The sequence below is a fragment of the Antedon mediterranea genome, chromosome 11 (assembly GCF_964355755.1).
Source record: "Antedon mediterranea chromosome 11, ecAntMedi1.1, whole genome shotgun sequence".
In the NCBI taxonomy this organism is placed as follows: Eukaryota; Metazoa; Echinodermata; class Crinoidea; order Comatulida; family Antedonidae; genus Antedon; species Antedon mediterranea.
Genome location: NC_092680.1, coordinates 212237 through 234348, shown reverse-complemented (window position 1 = coordinate 234348; position 22112 = coordinate 212237). Strand labels below are relative to the sequence as shown.

General features: G+C 30.0%; 1 protein-coding gene across 4 annotated transcripts in view; it reads right to left on the bottom strand.

The window, feature by feature from the left end:
• The window catches only part of LOC140063146 (rho guanine nucleotide exchange factor 28-like), a 76280-nt gene that overhangs the window by 38089 nt on the left and 16079 nt on the right, over positions 1 to 22112 (bottom strand). For all 4 annotated transcript variants that reach the window (XM_072109596.1, XM_072109595.1, XM_072109598.1 and 1 more), the window contains 7 exons: positions 12116 to 12243; positions 8804 to 8911; positions 8257 to 8364; positions 7336 to 7418; positions 6653 to 6731; positions 6113 to 6371; positions 4702 to 4817 (listed from right to left, as the gene is read on the bottom strand). In XM_072109596.1, coding sequence (XP_071965697.1) covers positions 4702 to 4817; positions 6113 to 6371; positions 6653 to 6731; positions 7336 to 7418; positions 8257 to 8364; positions 8804 to 8911; positions 12116 to 12243 — 881 coding nt within the window. The remainder of the gene's footprint in view (positions 1 to 4701; positions 4818 to 6112; positions 6372 to 6652; positions 6732 to 7335; positions 7419 to 8256; positions 8365 to 8803; positions 8912 to 12115; positions 12244 to 22112) is intronic.

The window sequence follows — 22112 nt, the reverse complement described above, 5'->3', positions numbered from 1 at the left end:
CATTAAATCATACCTTTACTTTGACCTGGTCTTCTCTCTATAATATTATCAAATATATCAATAATCTTATAATTATACTCACAGACATGCAGTGTTTTGCCAATTCATACTTATTGACATAAAAGGTTGAAGGTTGATTGGGATATTTTATCTATTATTCATGTACAAAGAGGAACATATACTTATTTCAAATTCTATCAGGTATTTTTTTAAAAGGCTTTATAACTCCTATTTGTCAAACATAATAATTATTCCATAAAATAAAATGACACTACTGATTTTAATATTTCAATCTTACCCCTGCAATTTTACCATAATTTTGTGTTTAAAAGGAGGTTATGTATATCAGTTATTAATAGTCTGTCAAACACAGATACCAAATAGTATTATCATAATTTGTATCAACTGTCAATGTCCCAACCCCACCCCCTTAGATCCTGTTGTCCGTCTATAAACCCTAACCCTAACACAGATACCAAATAGTATTATCATAATTTGTATTAACTGTCAATGTCCCAACCCCACCCCCTTATATAAACCCTAACCCAGATACCAAATAGTATTATAATTTGTATTAACTGTCAATGTCCCAACCCCACCCCCTTATATAAACCCTAACCCTAACACAGATACCAAATAGTATTATCATAATTTGTATTAACTGTCAATGTCCCAACTCCACCCCCTTAGACCATGTTGTCCCTCTATAAACCCTAACCCTAACACAGATACCAAATAGTATTATCATAATTTGTATTAACTGTCAAATGGGAGAGCGCATGTCATAAGTGCAACTCCCCTTAGATCATTTCCATGTTGTCCCTCTATAAACCCTAACCCTAACCCTAACACAGATACCAAATAGTATTATCATAATTTGTATTAACTGTCAAATGGGAGAGCGCATGTCATAAGTGCAACTCCCCTTAGATCATTTCCCTGTTGTCCAGATGTCCCTCTATAAACAATGCTACGTTAGACTCTTTGGAGATCATCATGATCATGAAAGATCAGAGGATCCTGAATTTATAAGCCTGGAGTCATTAATTAGTAATTTAAGTGACCCTCATAACCCAAATGTTAAGGGTGGGGTGTCAGGCATGGCACCGGATTCTCCCTCCCTTTGTAAATGAATCACATCATAGTGTCCTCTAAAAAAAGAAAAACATCTAATAAGGGATTTAGTAAACATTGATAGGATAAGGAAGAGCATCCCTTTAGCTGTTAAACACACCCTTAGGCCCCTTAAAATAACATCAGGCTTTACAGTTTTAAACCAGAGGAAGAAATAATCAAGTTTAAGTAGGTGAATCAGCTTACAGTTTCACCCACTTGAATGGCCTAAGGATGAGGTTGTCAGGCAAAATGTGTCAGATGCAGTGGTCCAACCTAAACACATTACAAGCTTCATTTATATATTCTATTTAATTTTGGTGTAAATAATTTACTACAAGCCATTACCTACTGTAATGATCCATTAAAATATTAGTGTCATAGTCAGAATATGGAACAAACCAACAACCAAAAATAAATAATAATTTTAAAATGGCATGTGTAATGTCAACCTAAAATATCTGCCTAAGCATTGGGGGTCAGTATGATTGTAATGAACAAAGTAGTCCCATAAGGTTGGCACAATATTAAAAGTAATGCATGGCTTAAGGGAGGTAGCCATGCTAAAGATATCCTAGATGCAGTTATAGCTCAGAGCCGAGCTAATTAGTGATCAGAATAAAAAGTCTTGACTCTCAAAGAGTGTATATTATATTATGTTTATGTTATTTATATTAAGAAAATTAAAGAAAATCATATTATTTCTTAAAATAACTATTTTTTAACTACATATTCTATTTAAAACTGAAAGAACATAAAATAATATTAATCTTGCTATCAAAATGACAGTTTTGGAGTAATTTAAAAAAGACATTCAAAATCAATAATAAAGACATAATATTTATAGTCAAAGAAAAATGACATATATTATACTAGTTAATATAATTTACCAAAGACTGATTTATACTTAAAAATGACATATATTATACTAGTTAATATAATTCACCAAAGACTGATTTATACTTAAAAATGACATATATTATACTAGTTAATATAATTTACCAAAGACTGATTTATACTTAAAAATGACATATATTATACTAGTTAATATAATTCACCAAAGACTGATTTATACTTAAAAATGACATATATTATACTAGGATATAATTCACCAAAGACTGATTTATACTTCAAAATGTTATTAACGCAGTTTTTAAAATAAATTATCATATTAAGCTGCATAAGATTCACTACAGTATAAACAATATTTATCAATACTAAATATAAATGGGAAATTAGCAACAAAAGTGAAATCAAAATGGATTATAAATTTATTTTTACTTATTCCACTAAGATAATTGGCAACAACTTGCTGATGTAATAATGCAAACAGTTAACTATTTTGATATTTGCAGTGTTTTCATTAACCAATTATTATTAGAAATTATTTAGAAATGTCATGGCTTTAATGTTTACATTGATTTATTATAATTATTTTTACTTAAATATACATCATTAGCTGTATTCAATTATTAATGCTTGTTTATTAGTTGATGTTTGTTTATTTACATTTGATCAATATCAAAATATTAAATAAACTTTAGAATAAAAATAACTTAATTTAATAATTAAAAAAGGTATTTGTAATTACTGATCTAAAAGAATTATAACAATTTCAATAACAATCATTTTCTAAGAAATAACAATGACAATTAAAAACAATAATTAAACAGTAACTTAATCTTAATTTTATATGCATTTTTAGATTTTTTTTAAACGAATACTTCATTATTTTAATTTCAATAGTTACTTGCTATGATAGATATTTTTGTATATTTTGTCATGTTGAGAATTGTTGGTCTGTATTTTTCATTTCGGTGAAAACGTGTTTATTACCAACATTCATCACTGAATTGTCATTGTGCATGGAGGGAGCAATTGTCTAACATTTAACTAAAACACTGGACTCAATACAATCAACGTAAAATGAACTAAAACACTGGACTCAATACAATCAACGTAAAATGAACTAAAACACTGGACTCAATACAATCAACGTAAAATGAACTAAAGTACATATGGTGTGGGTAGTACACCACATATGAAAATGAAAGATTCTAAAATATATCGTAAATTAGGCGACTTCCTTCATTAACACATTAATTAAATCTATCTTTCAAATTGCTATTTTATGCCATCCTAGTTAATTAGGTTCTCGTAATTTTGACATAATGCAAAATCCAATGTATATTTCAGTTTCATTTTGTACAAGAGTTGAAGACATTATTTTTTTGGCAAATATTTCCAAATGTTGTGCCAAATAATGTTAAATGTGTGGCTTTTAACAGTGTTATGTGATATGTTGATTTTATTTTATTAGGATGTAACTGTTTCTCTTAATTATCATCAAATATTCATACTCAATTTTTCCGGTAAATAAAAAAAAATTAAATTTTTAATTGAGTTAGCTTGCTCAAACCCAAAATGCCCAGAAACTAGAGACATTTTAATCGTTCACCATCTTTTCTGTTTACTATACATGTTACAAATGTTTTTAATAGTTAAATGTAAACTTTTGTGGCTCGGCCAAATGGTTTTTAATAGTTAAATGTAAACTTTTGTGGCTCGGCCAAATGGTTTAAAAGTTTACATACTGTACTTTTAAACACCATTGTTTAGAGAACAAACAGGATATATTTTCTAAAATTTTAACTGTATCATTTTGATAATGAATATGATTTAGAATGCTAGTGTTATTACTACTAGTATTATAAGTAGACATTCAATAGAATGGTAGTGTTATTACTACTAGTATTATAAGTAGACATTCAATAGAATGGTAGGGTTATTACTACTAGTATTATAAGTAGACATTCAATAGAATGGTAGGGTTATTACTACTAGTATTATAAGTAGACATTCAATAGAATGGTAGTGTTATTACTACTAGTATTATAAGTAGACATTCAATAGAATGGTAGTGTTATTACTACTAGTATTATAAGTAGACATTCAATAGAATGGTAGTGTTATTACTACTAGTATTATAAGTAGACATTCAATAGAATGGTAGGGTTATTACTACTAGTATTATAAGTAGACATTCAATAGAATGGTAGGGTTATTACTACTAGTATTATAAGTAGACATTCAATAGAATGGTAGTGTTATTACTACTAGTATTATAAGTAGACATTCAATAGAATGGTAGTGTTATTACTACTAGTATTATAAGTAGACATTCAATAGAATGGTAGTGTTATTACTACTAGTATTATAAGTAGACATTCAATAGAATGGTAGTGTTATTACTACTAGTATTATAAGTAGACATTCAATAGAATGGTAGGGTTATTACTACTAGTATTATAAGTAGACATTCAATAGAATGGTAGTGTTATTACTACTAGTATTATAAGTAGACATTCAATAGAATGGTAGTGTTATTACTACTAGTATTATAAGTAGACATTCAATAGAATGGTAGTGTTATTACTACTAGTATTATAAGTAGACATTCAAAAAATGTCTACTTAATATTTCAATTCTAATGTAATGTACTATAAACTTAGAAATAACTTTTAAACTTCATATATTATTTGTTTGTAAAATTTCTAAGGAATCAGAAATACAAATAAAGTGTCTTACTTTGCGTTTGTCCATTTGATTGTGAATGTAAAGATTTTGAAGAAGGTGTCCGGTCGTTTGCATCCTGGAACTCATCGTCACTAAGTTGTCCATCTGCTAGGTGACCCAGACTTTTACTATCAATATAAAAGTTTGATGTGTGAACAGGGATTATCTTCCTTGCAAAAATATTACGCATTAAAATAGGCATCTTGATTATTGTGTGTGAACACAAGTTTACATAATTCTGAATGTAAGTAGATTTAAGACACAGCAGCACAGTTAGTATCCATTGCATAAATGAGCATATCTATTCCTTTTGACAATCACTGTCAAATCAATATACACAAACAAATTTTCATTTTTTTGCCCATCATACACAGAGAAAGCAAGGCTGAATATCTACAGAAAAAAGCCTCGTCTGCCTTTTCCTTTTACAGTTATCATATTTTAAGTAAGACTTCAATCACAAAATTTTTTTTTTTAAAGTCGTCTGCAAGCTCAGTAAAGTATCTCCATTGATAATCCAAACAAGTAAATGCTTCCAACAAACTGTTTTCTTTCACACTAATAAAAAAGTTAGTGAAAAGAACTTTTGATAGGTCAGACTATTTTAATCTGACAGCAGCAATTCTTCCAATGCTATAGCACAACGTGTATGTCTGGAGGAAACAGATTTGAGTGTGCTTAGGAAATATGACATAAAACTTACAAAGAAGCTCAAACTTCATCACCATACTACAAAATCTAATTAGTATTACAACTTTCATAAATTATTATTTTATAAACTACAGTTGGCGCTATGTAAGCGTAGATTGAGAGAGGAAGATATAGTCATTTGTGTATTAAAACAGAGGAAGTTATAACTTAACATATTAATATTAATTACTACAGTGATTATGATTATGAATTAGATTGAATGGGATTATGTTGGAATATTCATTTGCCATACATAAAATATGCTAATTTATTTATTTTAATGTAGGTGTTGCTTAAATATCTAATTTAGTATAGTATCACCATTTAGAATTACAAATAGAACCTTCAAGGTAAATGGCAGTGTGGATAGATGACCTTGGGCTATGACATCTAAACTCAATTACACTCCCATATATATAATCAATGATATATATTTTATTCGTACATATTTTCAATGATAAATTGCATGTAAAGGGTGTGATAGGAAAGTATCCATATTCTGAACATAATATCAACATGTTAAGTGTAATGACAATATTAATTTGTTTTTTACAAGGATAATTTGACTAATCTTTGAATTTAAGATTTGGATATTTATAATGCAATGATTGCAGTAATGCTTCACATTATATTTCCCATCATACCCTGCACACTCAATATCAACTAAAAGGCACTCAGAGAATGCATACCAAATCCCCCAACTTTTTCCTGGTTTCATGAAAAAAAAACTAACCTTCTTGAAACTAATACTTCATTGTGTCGTTGATTACGATTGGAAGATCGACCAGGTTTAAATGAAGGTTTAATATAATGCTCTTCTTCTCCGGAGCTTAATGATGACTTGCGATGCGCACTTGGTTCACTGATAGACCGGTTTATGTCATTCCTATTGCTTTCGGTTTGTTCTGTGCATCCCTCGGATTCAGCCGAATCATCTTCATCTTCCTCGTTAAATGAGGCAATGGCCCTCAAGGAGACAGCTGGTTTCATAACTTGAATTAAATGTTTTAACATTTTATTTTGTTTACAAAATAAATAAAATGATAAATATTAGTATTATAGATTATCATCTAATACCTAATTTTTATGAGAATATTATAGAAATCTATTTTAAGATTGGTTTGTTTCTTCGATAGTTAGCTTAGAACTATGAAAATAGCTATATTAATGTCAATTAAACTATTATAGATGATACCTCGACTTTCATGAGATAATATTTGGTAGCATATCTAAATGAATAAGTATACATAAAACATAAATGAAGAAAACCAACCTGAGTTTGATTGTCCATCTTTATCTACCAAAGATGGACAAGAACAGCTAAATCTTGACAAATTCTCCCTCCTTGATGCCTAATGCAGAAAAATATATTTTATGATCGTTTTGATGTCTCTAATACAGGAAATGATGACGAATGAGCTCTGTGGTTAGATTAATTATTAAAATATGAAGGTGTGGAGTTGAATAGCTTGAGTGTGGAGTTGAATAGTCATTGAATGTGGTCATTCAACTTCCCAACTAAAATGCCTAGGTTCAAATCCTGTATGAACCAGGTCAGGGGGTTTTTGTTAAGAAAGTGTAGAACATTGGTGAGTATCAAATCCTGTATGAACTAGATCAGGGGGTTTTTGTTAAGAAAGTGTAGAACATTGGTGAGTATCAAATCCTGTATGAACTAGATCAGGGGGATTTTGTTAAGAAAGTGTAGAACATTGGTGAGTATCAAATCCTGTATGAACTAGATCAGGGGGATTTTGTTAAGAAAGTGTAGAAAATTGGTGAGTATCTGCATCTGCTTTAACAAAAACCTTAAAGGTTTTCCCTAAGATTCCTTCATCTTGACATTTTACATGACACGCAATTTAAGAAGCAAGTAAAGGAGAAATGTGAGAAGGAAGAGGAAAGAATAGATATGAGAAGAGGTTGAAGTGTGTATCTGTCACTATGAACCCTTACCTGACCCATTAGTTCTTGTCTGTTACTATCCTGAAAATCCTGTACTTGACTGGTAATCTGTTGTAGTTTCTGCATACTGGCTTCTGTAAATAATAAATGATAATTTAATAGCAAAGGACAACAAATAAGTCTGAAATAGATGAAAACAATGACAATGAAAATGAAGGGAAAACAATGACAATGAAAATGAAGGGAAAACAATGATAATGAAAATAAAGAGAAAACAATGATAATGAAAATAAAGAGAAAACAATGACAATGAAAATAAAGGGAAAACAATGATAATGAAAAATAAAGAGAAAACAATGACAATGAAAATGAAGGGAAAACAATGATAATGAAAATGAAGAGAAAACAATGATAATGAAAATAAAGAGAAAACAATGACAATGAAAATAAAGAGAAAACAATGATAATGAAAATGAAGGGAAAACAATGATAATGAAAATGAAGGGAAAACAATGATAATGAAAATAAAGGGAAAACAATGATAATGAAAATGAAGGGAAAACAATGATAATGAAAATAAAGAGAAAACAATGATAATGAAGATAAAGAGAAAACAATGACAATGAAAATAAAGGGAAAACAATGATAATGAAAAATAAAGAGAAAACAATGATAATGAAAATAAAGAGAAAACAATGACAATGAAAATAAAGAGAAAACAATGATAATTAAAAGAAAACAATGATAATGAAAATGAAGAGAAAACAATGATAATGAAAATGAAAGAAAACAATGATAATGAAAATGAAGATAATGATAACAATCAATGATAATAAACAATTTTACCAAATGAAATAAATGAAAAAAAAATATAATAGTGATTAATTGGTGGGATGTTTGCCCTACTCGGACATAATTGTATACGAAGTACAATGACATGGAAGGGCGTATATAAAATGACAAACTGCTTACGTAGTACATTATTTGATAGATTTTGTGTTGGTGTCCTATCTAAACATTCAACAAACTCCTCATCATCTTCTTCTTCGTCTTCTTCTTCCTCTTGATGAATACCATATCCTAATAAAAATGTTTAAAGCTATGTTTAAAAACTCTTTCTCTAATAACAGAGTTAAGTTAAATTATGGATTTACAGATTAACATTGCGTTTTATCTTTACTGTGCAGTTGTATCGAAACTTATTAGAGTTACAACCGTGTTAACGACACGGAGGCATAACAGAGTTAACTGATCACACAAGCACTTATCGCAGATTCAGAACAGTTTAAGTGTGCATAAAATAGAGTTAATACTAGTGCGTATAAATATGGCTTAACTTGAAGTAGAATGAATGAAATTGATATTAGACCAGCAAAGGATCTTACTGTTACAGAATGTACCCATTTTGTGTGCCTGCCAATTTAATATTTACCCATTATATCAATGGCGTTTATTACAATACATGGCTATTTAATTTATTACTTATTACCCTGGCATACTTAATAAATTAAGTACCTACCGAGTGAATTGCCCTGTGCCCTGTGATGGTGCATGATAACCTTTTGTTGAGGTGGGTCTTCTACGCGTGTAAAGGTTAACACTTCTTGCAACATCTGAATTTGTTCATCTAAAAATAAAATCAATTTAATGCAATTATAGCAAAAACAAAAATAATTTTGAAAAATAAAAACACTATAGCATTTGGAATATTGAGCTAAGACTGCTAGCTGTTAGTTACCGATTAGCTAAGAGTTGGGATTCAATCTCCCATAAGGCCTGAAATGTGTACAGAATGAAATTTGAGAAAAATCTTAATATAAACTTTGTTTTTCTTTTTTAATTTGTCTGTACCACAAGAAGAGTATTCACACATTGTTGTTATCACTTTTTTACAATCCACCAAACTGGTTTACTGACATATCTTTGTGTATTCAATATTATGTCTTTCTGGAAAATAAATGAATATAAAATGGTGTCCAAATTGAAATATGTACAGTAGTAGTAGTACAATAAAATTATATTTTTGTAATGTTGTGACAAAGATTTGTTCATTACATATATAACCCATATTTGTTAACTGTTTCATTTCATATTATTTGTGTTCATTGTTTAATAAGTGTTCATTGTTTAATAAATGTTTATTGATTGATAACAAGGTTCTAGATCATCCTTTGTTCAATATGAAGAAGAAAGAGTCCATAGTTTATGCAGACAGTAACATTAACAATATGGCACAAGAGATTTTAATTTTATCTGACAACATTGACTGCTTATAAATGCCGGTTCAAGTTGGCTCCAACATCATCTTGTCTATTTTTGCCTTTAGGCACGTTCACACATACCGATAGACAGTAGTGCTATAAACTAGAATTGAACTTGCTTTGAAGTATGTAATTAAAATACAGTTGCTCAATTAAAGCAGATTTACTGACTACTTTTGTGATACTTTTCATGATCTGCATGTAAACCTGTGCTCAATTGAAATACTCTGTAACTTGTACTAGAGCTGCTATATTATCTGAACATGTCAGTTGAAATTAAATAAATAAGTAATGATGGTTTTAACCATTGTGAGGAAATGTTTAGGAAATGAAATTGAATGTTGTGAATTCCATAGTACCAGTATAACTGTCACATTTAAGTTGTTTAAAATGCAAGTGGGATTTATAAAATGTTTATTCTTTTTCAAAATTTGCTTTCTATCATAATAAATACTTGAAAATCTCAGTACACCTTAAGCAAATGTGAGCAAGTGTAAGATGCTATTCTGTTTAAATCTCAGTACACCTTAAGCAAATGTGAGCAAGTGTAAGATGCTATTCTGTTTAACAATAAAAAGTTTGTGCTCACATGGTATTGAATTTAGTTAAATATGTGTTCAGATGAATGATGTATGTACATGGAGGAATAAATAATATTTTTTCCTCAATGGTATTTATTAGTTAAATATGTGTTCAGATGAATGATGTATGTACATGGAGGAATAAATAATATTTTTTCCTCAATGGTATTTATTAGTTAAATATGTGTTCAGATGAATGATGTATGTACATGGAGGAATAAATAATATTTTTTCCTCAATGGTATTTATTAGTTAAATCTGTGTTCAGATGTTATGTAGTGATATTTGCATTCATGTAGTGAAATTTGTGCATCATATTTTGTTTAAAAAAAGTAATGGGTAAGAAGATTTTTAAATAGTATGGAGAAGATACTTTATTCGGGTGGGTACAAATTAAGCTGTGTAGGTGCATAAACTTTATTGAAAAGAAATCTTTATTTTATCATTTGTTTTTCTTTATTATTGTTTATATTATAAATTCTTTTTATTTTTAACTATTTTACTTCATGTCTTGGTAAATCGTATTGTTGATCAGCTTCGGGGTTAAATCTTCATCTCCATTACTACTACTTATTTTAATTATTCATTTTGAAAGAAAGACAAATTCATGCTTGGTGAAATATCACTAAATACTCCATACCTATAATTACTAATGAGAGCATCATGGACTAACTTCATTAATATTAATTGGTAATTATTAACAATTAATCAATAATAACTGAAAACTAAAAAGCTCTTGAAACAATAGTATTTCAAGAATATATGAATACCATATTGTCTTATGTTCCTAATCACCCATTTGAATTTCCAGTCAATGTGTTGTTGACTTTATGGACATAAAATGGATGGTCTAAGGAAGCCAAGTATACTAATATGTAAGGGAGTGGGCAGCTAATTATAATGTATATTATTTAGGTTTTTGTATATTAACCCTCCTGTTACTGGCGAAATTCTTTTTGCTGTTAGTTGGGTCCTGTCCTACAGTAATATTCATAAACTGTGTATATCTATCCATTATGCCATACTGCTGCACATTATTTAAATGTCTCTTGGGTTTTAATCTAATGATTACAAGAAATATTTTGATATGTGATTGTGAACTCATTAAATTCTAAGATAGAAATTTTAACAATAGGAAAACTACGGTAAGAAAACAAGACATTCATTTGAACTGAAGCTTAACGAAACAATGACATGATCTTTTAAAAATAGGACAAAAATAGGACAGGTATAATTATTAAATGCGGACAGCAGTCACAGTACAATAAACAGTGGCCTAGTTGTAGTTTTAAGCCTAATTCTTCATTGCTTGGTGGAGTGTTGAATTTTGTTCCTAAGCTAAATATAGGATGTTATTAGTGGAGTCTTAACAGCAGTCTATTAAAATGTGGTCAGAATTACCTAAGGAAGGTTTCAACTGAAAGATCAAGGACTAACACAGTGACTGTAAGTGATACTTAAATCCATTTTCATTCAACCCAAATCTATTTTAGGACATATTTTTTATATTAAACTTATTTCTATTTAAAAATAGTATTGTTTTAGAATAATTTTATAAATTATTGTACTACTACTGTACATTAAAAAAATAAAATATGTTTTTTAAAAGTATATTTAATATACAATAAGTTTCAATGAATTCAATCAATTTTGTATTTTGTTAGATTGTATATATGTAACCATGTTATTATGTGCTTAGTGCCAATTTTATGACTAATTATTTGACAAAATATGTTGTTTCAGAACAATATATTCAACCAAATCACAATTTCATTTTTACCACTTTGTTTAAATGACAATAAATATTTAAAAAAACATTTTAAAAATCACCTTAAACTTGTTTTCAATATTGTATACACAGTATTGATAAGCTGAATACAATTGTAATTAATGACAAGAACAATGCTGTCATTTAGGATCATGAATGAGAATAATTGAAAAGTTAATTAATGTTAAATTACAAATCAATCAATTTAAAATCGTACATACTGATTGACCTATAGCTTTCCTTTAAATTATATGAAACACTTATTGTCCCTGAACGATGGCGTCTTGCAGTTAGAGGTCCACGACAAAATACGTCTATTTCAAAGTCCTTTCGCTTGCCAAGAGCTTGACTACAAAAACAATTATTTAAAATAAAAAATTATTTAAATACAATAATTGAAAAGTGTTAAAAAATGATGCAATAACTATATTGTTATGTTGTAAAAAAATAGAAATGACATTGGGACCTAGTTTTGTTCCGTCTCATTTATAATGAATGCAAAGATAGCTACACAATTACCTGTAGCTTATAACACAAAAACGGCAAAACAAATCCCACAGTTTTCATTAATAAAAAAACCAGTTTACAGTATATATCAATAGCACATACAAACCTGATCAAAAAACAAATTCTGTTTCTTTAATAAGTAACATACTTTATAAAACAAATCCATCTCAATAATTATGTCTTAATATAAGCCAACTGCAGAGACAGTGCTTCATACATGTTGGGTTTAGGTTCAATTTACTCAAATGGTGTTTAATTTCAAACTGTATCGTCCTCATTGGTGACTTAAAAATAGATGTTTATTTTTGTGGATTATCACATAGATGGAATAGTGTACAGGATATATCACCAAAGCATGTAAATTTAGGCCTAAAATGTAAACAATCTTCGCTGGTATGTTGGTATGCTTCATTAAACACCATAAAGAATAGACACAAGAAACATCGATAGATACAAAATCAAATGTAATTTAACGTAGGAATAGATACAGTGACATAATACTGCACAAGCTCAGCCAGGCCCCTTAATCTCTGGGCCCCTGGGCTTACCTGGTGAGCACTTATAACCATTACGCCACTGGATTGTATATGAAAGTATTTTCCATCTTCTGTATTACTAGTCTACGGACATTTTTTATCAAGAATACTGAAACAAATTTATAGCAAAATGCACATTTGCACAAACCATCTTACTATTCATGTTCTTTTAAATGTAATCTCTGTTTTTGCTTTCTTGAAGATTGTTGTATTTGTAGGCATAAACATGAACTTTCCAACTTGTTTGTGAATACAAATGTTGATCAATTCTTGCACAATCTCTGTTGCTTTACTCCCCCTCAATTAATCTTGCCATTTTATTCAACATTCTCTTTGAAATGGCAAATTTAATTTCACAATTCTTTACAAATACTGCAAAGTTCACTTAATTATACAAGCTCTAAAATGTGTAGTAAATATGTTATGATACAAGTTTACAGAGTAATATTTAAATTTAAAACATCTGGCAATGCATACAAAAACAGACTGCAATAAAAACATTTAATATCATTCTTTTTTTTTTACAATCACTGCATACATAATTAAATACACTGTATACGACAACTACCAGTACATTACAAGTATTAACAAATTATCCTTTTAGTATACGCAGTGTACATATAGTTCTCAAAACAGGATATCAATGTAATCTTCAACAGTAATGTTATCAAAAATGTGAAATGAAATTAATGATGATCTTAAAAATTGCCAAACCATTTCTTTATTTAAAAAACAAATTATGACAACTTTGTAAAGGTATGTGTATATTAATGGAAACATTATATCTCTGCCAGTTTTATTTTTAATCTTTTTTTTATGCACGTCCTTGCAGAAAAACAACTGCTAGTTGAGCCAAGTTTTCGTGTTTGAATAAATATTATTATTATCATTATTAATATCATCAAGGGCACCTACTTGATAAAATGAATGTTGTATAATTAATTCAAACAATGCAAGACAAATTAGAATAGGTTATTAACGATACTACTGCAAATTAAACATTATTATTAGTTTTCAATTTGCATGTTACAGCAATCGTCGTTCACTTCATCCTCTCAATGTGACCTCTATTTGACCCTGCATCATTGACTTTTATGTAGATTTCCTCTTCCGCATTTATTTCTCCAACTGATGATAGATAGACATTTTAATACAACTATACAGTAGTTCATTTTATGTTCACAAGAATCATATTAAAATGTATAATAACATGATTGAAAGTTATGTGTATTGTGTATCCAATCATTGTTACCCAAACTAATATTTTTTTTCCTAGAAATTTGCTTTTCATGGACAAATAAATAAATATGACTTCTTGTAATGGCAGTAATGATCAAGAACTATCCACTAGCTTATTTTTTAACACACCTAAATAAATTCATTTGATTGGACAATTGTGGGTCACAGGTACCTAAATAAATTAATTTGATTGGACAATTGTGGGTCACAGGTACCTAAATAAATTCATTTGATTGGACAATTGTGGGTCACAGGTACCTAAATAAATTCATTTGATTGGACAATTGTGGGTCACAGGTACCTAAATAAATTCATTTGATTGGACAATTGTGGGTCACAGGTATTTGCAAGAGTATTAATAGTATTACTATTTAATGATCGTTCAATAGTAATTCCCATTTTTTGTGTGTAGAAATCAAAAAATCTTTTTTCCCATATGAAAAAAAATGAAATCCAATAGCAATGGCATCATCTGTTCTATGCCAACGAAAGCAGCGTCGAGTGTTAATTGACAAACAAAAATTAAGTATTTGAGAATATTATAAAATTCACGATTTTTATATATTAAATTGTTATTGTTAAAATAAAATTATGTTAATCTATACACAAAAGAATAACGCCCGTATTCTTAAACCGGACTTTAGTCGTAGTTCGAGCTAAAACTAAAAAAATGACGTCATTTTAATTCATAAACCGAACTTCAACTAAATCACCGACTAAATCAGGCCAACCTCGACTAAATCGAGACGGATTTTGATCTAAATGGTCGACTAAATGGTTTTTAAACGATGTTTATAAAAAACGTAACAGTCATTGAGTTGTTATATTGGCCAGATATTGACGAATGAAATATCTATATTTATATAAGCTTAATTAAATATACATTGGTATATGTTATAATAATGAAAATTATCTTTATTTACAACTGTATACAAATTACATAATTTTCTTCGCGCAAGTCCGACTTCAACTACGTCACGCCATAGCGACAATGGCAGATGCGGAAATTCACCACGCGATGGAATGTTTAGTGGGCCTAGCGCTTTCTTGTCACGCTATGAAGTGCGTGGTTCGTTGCGATCATACTTTGTTGGGGGCCTAGAAAATATAAAAGTTACCGTACCGCCATGGTTCCTAAATATATTTTGAAGATTTTGTTTGTTGTTAATCAAAAGTACTTCACTGTTAAATTAATACTGATCTTGTTCTAATAATTAACGATTAAAATTATTTTTCATGTATAGTCCTGATGCGTAAAAAGTGTTGTAAGAAAATGGAAAGTGATATCAATGCGCAAAATTTTGTCTGCTCCTCAAATACTCTCTTGTCATTGGCCAATGTATAGCCTTTGTTACCCAGACGTGTGCAACTCGACTAAAAGCTCGACTTCATTAAGTCGAACTGCAAACTTCGACTACTTCGTTTTTTAATCGAATTTGAAGTAATAGCTCGAACTACGACTTTTCCAAGTCGAACTTCGAACTATGACTAAAGTCCAGTTTAAGAATACGGGCGATAAGATTTATTCAAGAACAAATTAAAGGTCACATACATTTCATTCAAATTCACCAACACATTCAATTTATTGTCATCATTGACTGAATAAAAATATTAATGACTTTATTAATGCTTAGATAAATAGAAGATTCCTCCCACAAATTTCAGAGAACATTCATAAATTTTTACAGTAGATTTCTATAGGAATCAAAGAAAAATGTCACTATAGAACAGCGACGACAAGGCCCTAGCCTAGCTAGCCTATGTAAAATAATTCTCAATTTAGGTTAAATTTAGATCAGTAGACATATTCGTATATAAAATCTATATATTTTTTTGAGAACTGATAATAGCCTTATATTACCAATCCATATTGCACCATAAGCAAACAAAGGAATGGACGAGAATATACTTACTGTGTGAGATGAAATCATAAATCATCAACATCTAAAACCTTATGTACTTTGTATCCACATGGCTGTGGCCACATATCATTTTCAAACAAATAATTATAATCTGTAGCTACACAATCTAGAATGCTGAACTAACAAGTACGCACTGTATGTCATGCCAGAGAGCTCAAAATCCTAACTGACGTAATACATACATTTAAAAACCAAAATTGTATAATGCATAAATATATATTCTAAGTGCTTAATGTTTCTCTAGTCATAAAAGTAACTGAAGCCATTAAAGATTTCCAACCTATCTCAAGTGTACGCAGGTAGACAGTGTAATGAAACATACAATTTTATGATTCATTGTCTAATTGTTAAAATTTTTAAATAACGATTTTAAAAGGGTACCATTTAATACTCCTACTGTATATAAATGTTAGGAACTCAACAAGGCCTCAATTTAATACTTACTAGCCCTCAATTTAACACTAGCCCATCTAGTAAAACTCTTTTCATGTAGTCTACAGTACATTCCTTGTGTGTCTGGTGGGAAAGTAAAAAACACATAGTAACCACCATCAGACTGATTACATCATCAGTACTAATACAGTACTAGAGATATAAGCATTCGTTACCACCATCAGAATGAGTACACTATCAGTACCAACTAGTCTAGTACTAATACAGTACTAGAGATATAAGCATTTGTTATCACCATCAGAATGAGTACACTATCAGTACCAACTACTCTAGTACTAATACAGTACTAGAGATATAAGCATTCGTTACCACCATCAGAATGAGTACACTATCAGTACCAACTACTCTAGTACTAATACAGTACTAGAGATATAAGCATTCGTTACCACCATCAGAATGAGTACACTATCAGTACCAACTACTCTAGTACTAATACAGTACTAGAGATATAAGCTGCGCATTTGTTATCACCATCAGAATGAGTACACTGTCAGTACCAACTAGTCTAGTACTAATACAGTACTAGAGATATAAGCATTTGTTATCACCATCAGAATGAGTACACTATCAGTACCAACTACTCTAGTACTAATACAGTACTAGAGATATAAGCATTCGTTACCACCATCAGAATGAGTACACTATCAGTACCAACTACTCTAGTACTAATACAGTACTAGAGATATAAGCATTCGTTACCACCATCAGAATGAGTACACTATCAGTACCAACTACTCTAGTACTAATACAGTACTAGAGATATAAGCATTTGTTATCACCATCAGAATGAGTACACTGTCAGTACCAACTAGTCTAGTACTAATACAGTACTAGAGATATAAGCATGTGTTATCACCATCAGAATGAGTACACTATCAGTACCAACTAGTACTCTAGTACTAATACAGTACTAGAGATATAAGCATTCGTTACCACCATCAGAATGAGTACACTATCAGTACCAACTAGTACTCTAGTACTAATACAGTACTAGAGATATAAGCATTTGTTATCACGATCAGAATGAGTACACTATCAGTACCAACTACTCTAGTACTAATACAGTACTAGAGATATAAGCATTATGAGTACACTATCAGTACCAACTAGTCTAGTACTAATACAGTACAGTACTAGAGATATAAGCATTTGTTACCACCATCAGAATGAGTACACTGTCAGTACCAACTAGTCTATTACTAATACAGTACTAGAGATAATATGTAAGCGCAAGTTTAGACTAGCATAATGTGATATATTGAATTGCACTGCTTACACATTTGCTAGGAAAAAAATAATACTATTAAATCAAGCCTTGCTAGACACATTATACAGTACAGTAAGTCATTATCATTTTACAGCTGTATAACCAGAAGAACCTACCTTTTTACAATCTCTTGTTATCATTTCTACATATTATACCAATATTTGAGAATATACAATAAAATTAAGTGGTTTATTGTAGACTGAGCCTATACCTAATCATCATATGAATACCTAGGATCGTAAGAGAACTAACTGCATAATCCAAATGACTCATAAATTGTATGCTGAATCAGAATAAAGGTGTTTAATTATAAACACATGCTGATGATATTTTGACAGCTTGAATTACCTAATCTGACAATTATGCCACTGCTGCAAATAATTTATATCTATTAATTATACAGAACATTAGAAATGGGGTACTGTAGGAGATAATTACCGCAGAAGGGGGAGGAGATGATTACCGCAGAAAGAGGAGGAGATGATTACCGCAGAAAGAGGAGATAATTACCACAGAAGGGGGAGGAGATGATTACCGCAGAAAGAGGAGATGATTACCGCAGAAAGAGGAGGAGATGATTACCGCAGAAAGAGGAGGAGATGATTACCGCAGAAAGTGTAGGATATGATTACCGCAGAAAGGGGAGGAGATGATTACCGCAGAAAGAGGAGGAGATGATTACCGCAGAAAGGGGAGGAGATGATTACCGCAGAAAGGGGGAGGAGGTGATTACTGTAGAAATGGAGAGGATTTGAATACAGTAGAAAGGGGGAGGAGGGGTTTTGTGTGAACGTTTATTCGAGGGAGACGTTTATTCGAGGGAGGCGTCTATTTCATGGCTTTTAATACCTGTATGGTAACATGTATAATAAAATAAAATTGCCCTCTAGATATGATAAAATACAGCACAATTACTATCAAGAAGTGTAGAGTAGAACAGTTATAGATGGAGCACACAATATTATTTTCCACAAGGAATTAATCTGAGGGAGTAGTTCAGTTCAAATGACTAGTCTATGAGGGAATTTATTTGATTGAGGGGACGTTTTAGTACATCTTGTTTGGCTACTTATTTCTACTGTACATTTCGTGAATGGCATGGAAGCATAATAAACTAGTTGAGTGACATGGTAATAAGTAGGTCTGTTCACTTAGTGTTTATGGTAACTAAAGTATTGACTTGACCTATTCTGGTTGAGTTCAAAACCTTGTAAAGGGGCCTAGCATTTGTGTGTTTTAGCATAGATGTGGTGCTAGGTGGGGTATACCCAGTCTATTTGAATCAACCTACAGTATAACCTATTGAATCTAATGCAGATAAATAACTCATCCCATGTTGATGGTTAAAATCATAAATTGTTTAATCTACAGTATACAACACTAGTAACAATATGGGTGGAGTCACTTTAATGTGAATATAATATAAGTCTTTAGAGACGTTAATACTGCACCAATGGGAATTATAGTATGTTTCTTTCTTTTTTCTTTTTATGATTTCTAAGTCAACCACTTGAGTGATTATGATTTCTAAGTCAACCACTTGAGTGATTAGTGATAAACATTACATATTAGTTTAATACAATTATTGTGAGTAACTTCCTTTCTTCCTGGTATGTTGTTTTTTTGTTGTATAAAGTTGAAAACTGAAATGCTTTATATTAGTCAATTATTATAGAAGCATAAAGTACATATGAGTATGAAACATGTGACAGGAAAGAAAGGATTTAACATAAACACATACTGCATTAAACTATTAAAATATTTAGACAGCAATGTGATGTGAATAGGACAGGGACTCCACAAAATGGCTGCTGTAATCTGATGACTATCAGTATATTGGCTGTCTAGTTAATTATAATGTCTTTTGATTTAAATGATTTAAAAAATGACTAACCCACATACAGTACTGTTGATATGAGTATGTGTTTCTCATGATGGTATGATACTGTATCTGCTTATTAAAACATAAAATTAAGATATGATCTGATTTGTAATTCATGTAAAGCCTGTTTTCCAGTCAACAATTAATCCGAATCAACTATTTTACAGGAAAAGGGGGTAAAAATAAATGCTAAAATAATACTATTTCACTATAACTGAATAAACATTTTGTAATGTGAAGCTCTATCTAACATTAGTCTTTTTCCATCTTTTTAACTTTTACATTTTCCCTTAGTATCTTCTTTGCATTTTTAATTAAACTCATAGCGTACATACAGCACTTGAGGATTTATGCACATAATGTGCTCTTACCTTATGTAAACATCAACATATTATTTCATAGATCAATTATCAGTAAACCTCATGTACCAAGCTATAATTAATATACTCAAATCCCTTAATACTTAATCTCTAATAAATTATCATTGCTTATTATTGTGTTCAGTTGCAAAAAACTGTATTTACATAATTTCATTATTTGTAAGCATACAGAAATGTATCATAAGGTACGTCAGTAGCTGTGCTGTATTATAAGATGGTTGGTTGTCACATTACTAAAAATTCTACTAAAATACACTGAAAGCTTCTTGATTGTTATATGACGCTGTGTTGTGTCAAACTCAATCACAAAATTAAATCAAAACTAATGAATGAATTTGAATATCAGTTAAATTTTATATAAAATTAAAACTACATATTTTGAGTCTATTTAAAGTACTGTAGCTACAGTATGCCATTAAAAAATAATTCTTTACAACATCCTAATCATCCTCCAAGACTTAGGATGGACCATCACATTCCTACGATAATCAGCTGTGTCCAACCAACTTCACATGCCAGTGAAAATAAACATAGAAACAGAGTAGCTGAATAAGCACTATTATTTTAGTATACTGTACCAGTTGTAATAATTGTAAACACCTAGTTGAAAAAAGCACTACAAAAGCAGCTGCAAAATAGTTATCTCTATGGTGGGACAAATATAGGTAGCATTCTAAACCCCTTTTCTAATTAGCACTAAGGTATGCATTTTTTTGTTATGTGATTAACAACAATGTAATGTTTTTCAAAAACTAGGAACCAGAGGCCTAAAGTTAATAATGTCAGGCAATATACATGAATGAATATTATTGAGTACCAGAATTTAGTATCCCAGAATTATAAGATATACAGTAAGAAGGAAATATTAATTTATTTATGCTAACAATCCTAGTTCCGTAATCAATTATTTGATCTTATAGAAAAGAAAGCTTACATTTTTTCGATCTATTTTAGGGTCACAAACTACATCTTTTACTCTACAGTATTGAACATTAAAGATACATCATTATGAGATGCATGGTGATTGAACTTTAGCAGTGTATCCTCAGGTGAGGTTGAACTTTGCATATAACCTATTTAGGCCTCATTCTTGTTATTTTGCCACATAAATAATACTTTACTTCAACAGTTTAAGAAAAGAAGAATTATATTAGAATCTTTCTGTGTATAAAGTACTATAGTACTGTACATTCTAATGTCATGTCGGTCCACAATATAACAATAACAAAATATGTAACCATACTTTTTTTAATAGATCATATTATAAGTCATAGACAAATTGTAAAATTGACAAAAATATTTATGTGATATCTATACTAACCACATAAATATAATTTTTTTATATTTTACAATTTGTTCATGATTTATAATATGATCTATATAAAAATATTTCTAATAATAGTTCACAGATGATTTTAAATGATAATCATATGTAATATATAATATGTATAAAGTATATTAGCATTGTACCTCCTGCTAAGGTGAGCATGCAAAAGTTATTCAAAAAATCTGTAGGACTCAAATGTGTACATCATGTATGATGGAGAAGTATCACACACTCCTGGCTGGTAAAATATGAATGTGACATAATAACTTAAAGAACACAACAATTAGCAGCAGTTCAATCCTGTGAGAAGTGGTTGGATAATTGAAGAGTAAAATGTATTTATTGTATCTATACTTCAGCAAGTACTATTATGGTGTAAATGTCATGGTCTAAGTTTTAAAGGTATTTTGCTATTACTGTATTATTATAATTTAAACACCATTGTACAGATGATCAGTGGCATTGCGCACTGCACTTACTAGTTAAAAATAACATATTACAGTCCAAAGACAAACTAGAGAATTGTAGTCCAAAGCTAAACTAGAAAATTACAGTCCAAAGATAAACTAGAGAATTTACAGTCAAAACATAAACAAGAGAATTACAGTCCAAAGATAAACTAGAGAATTTATATCAAAGTCCAATACTAACAATTAACTACATGAAAAATTCATTTCAATAATCAAATGATCTTAGTGTCATGTT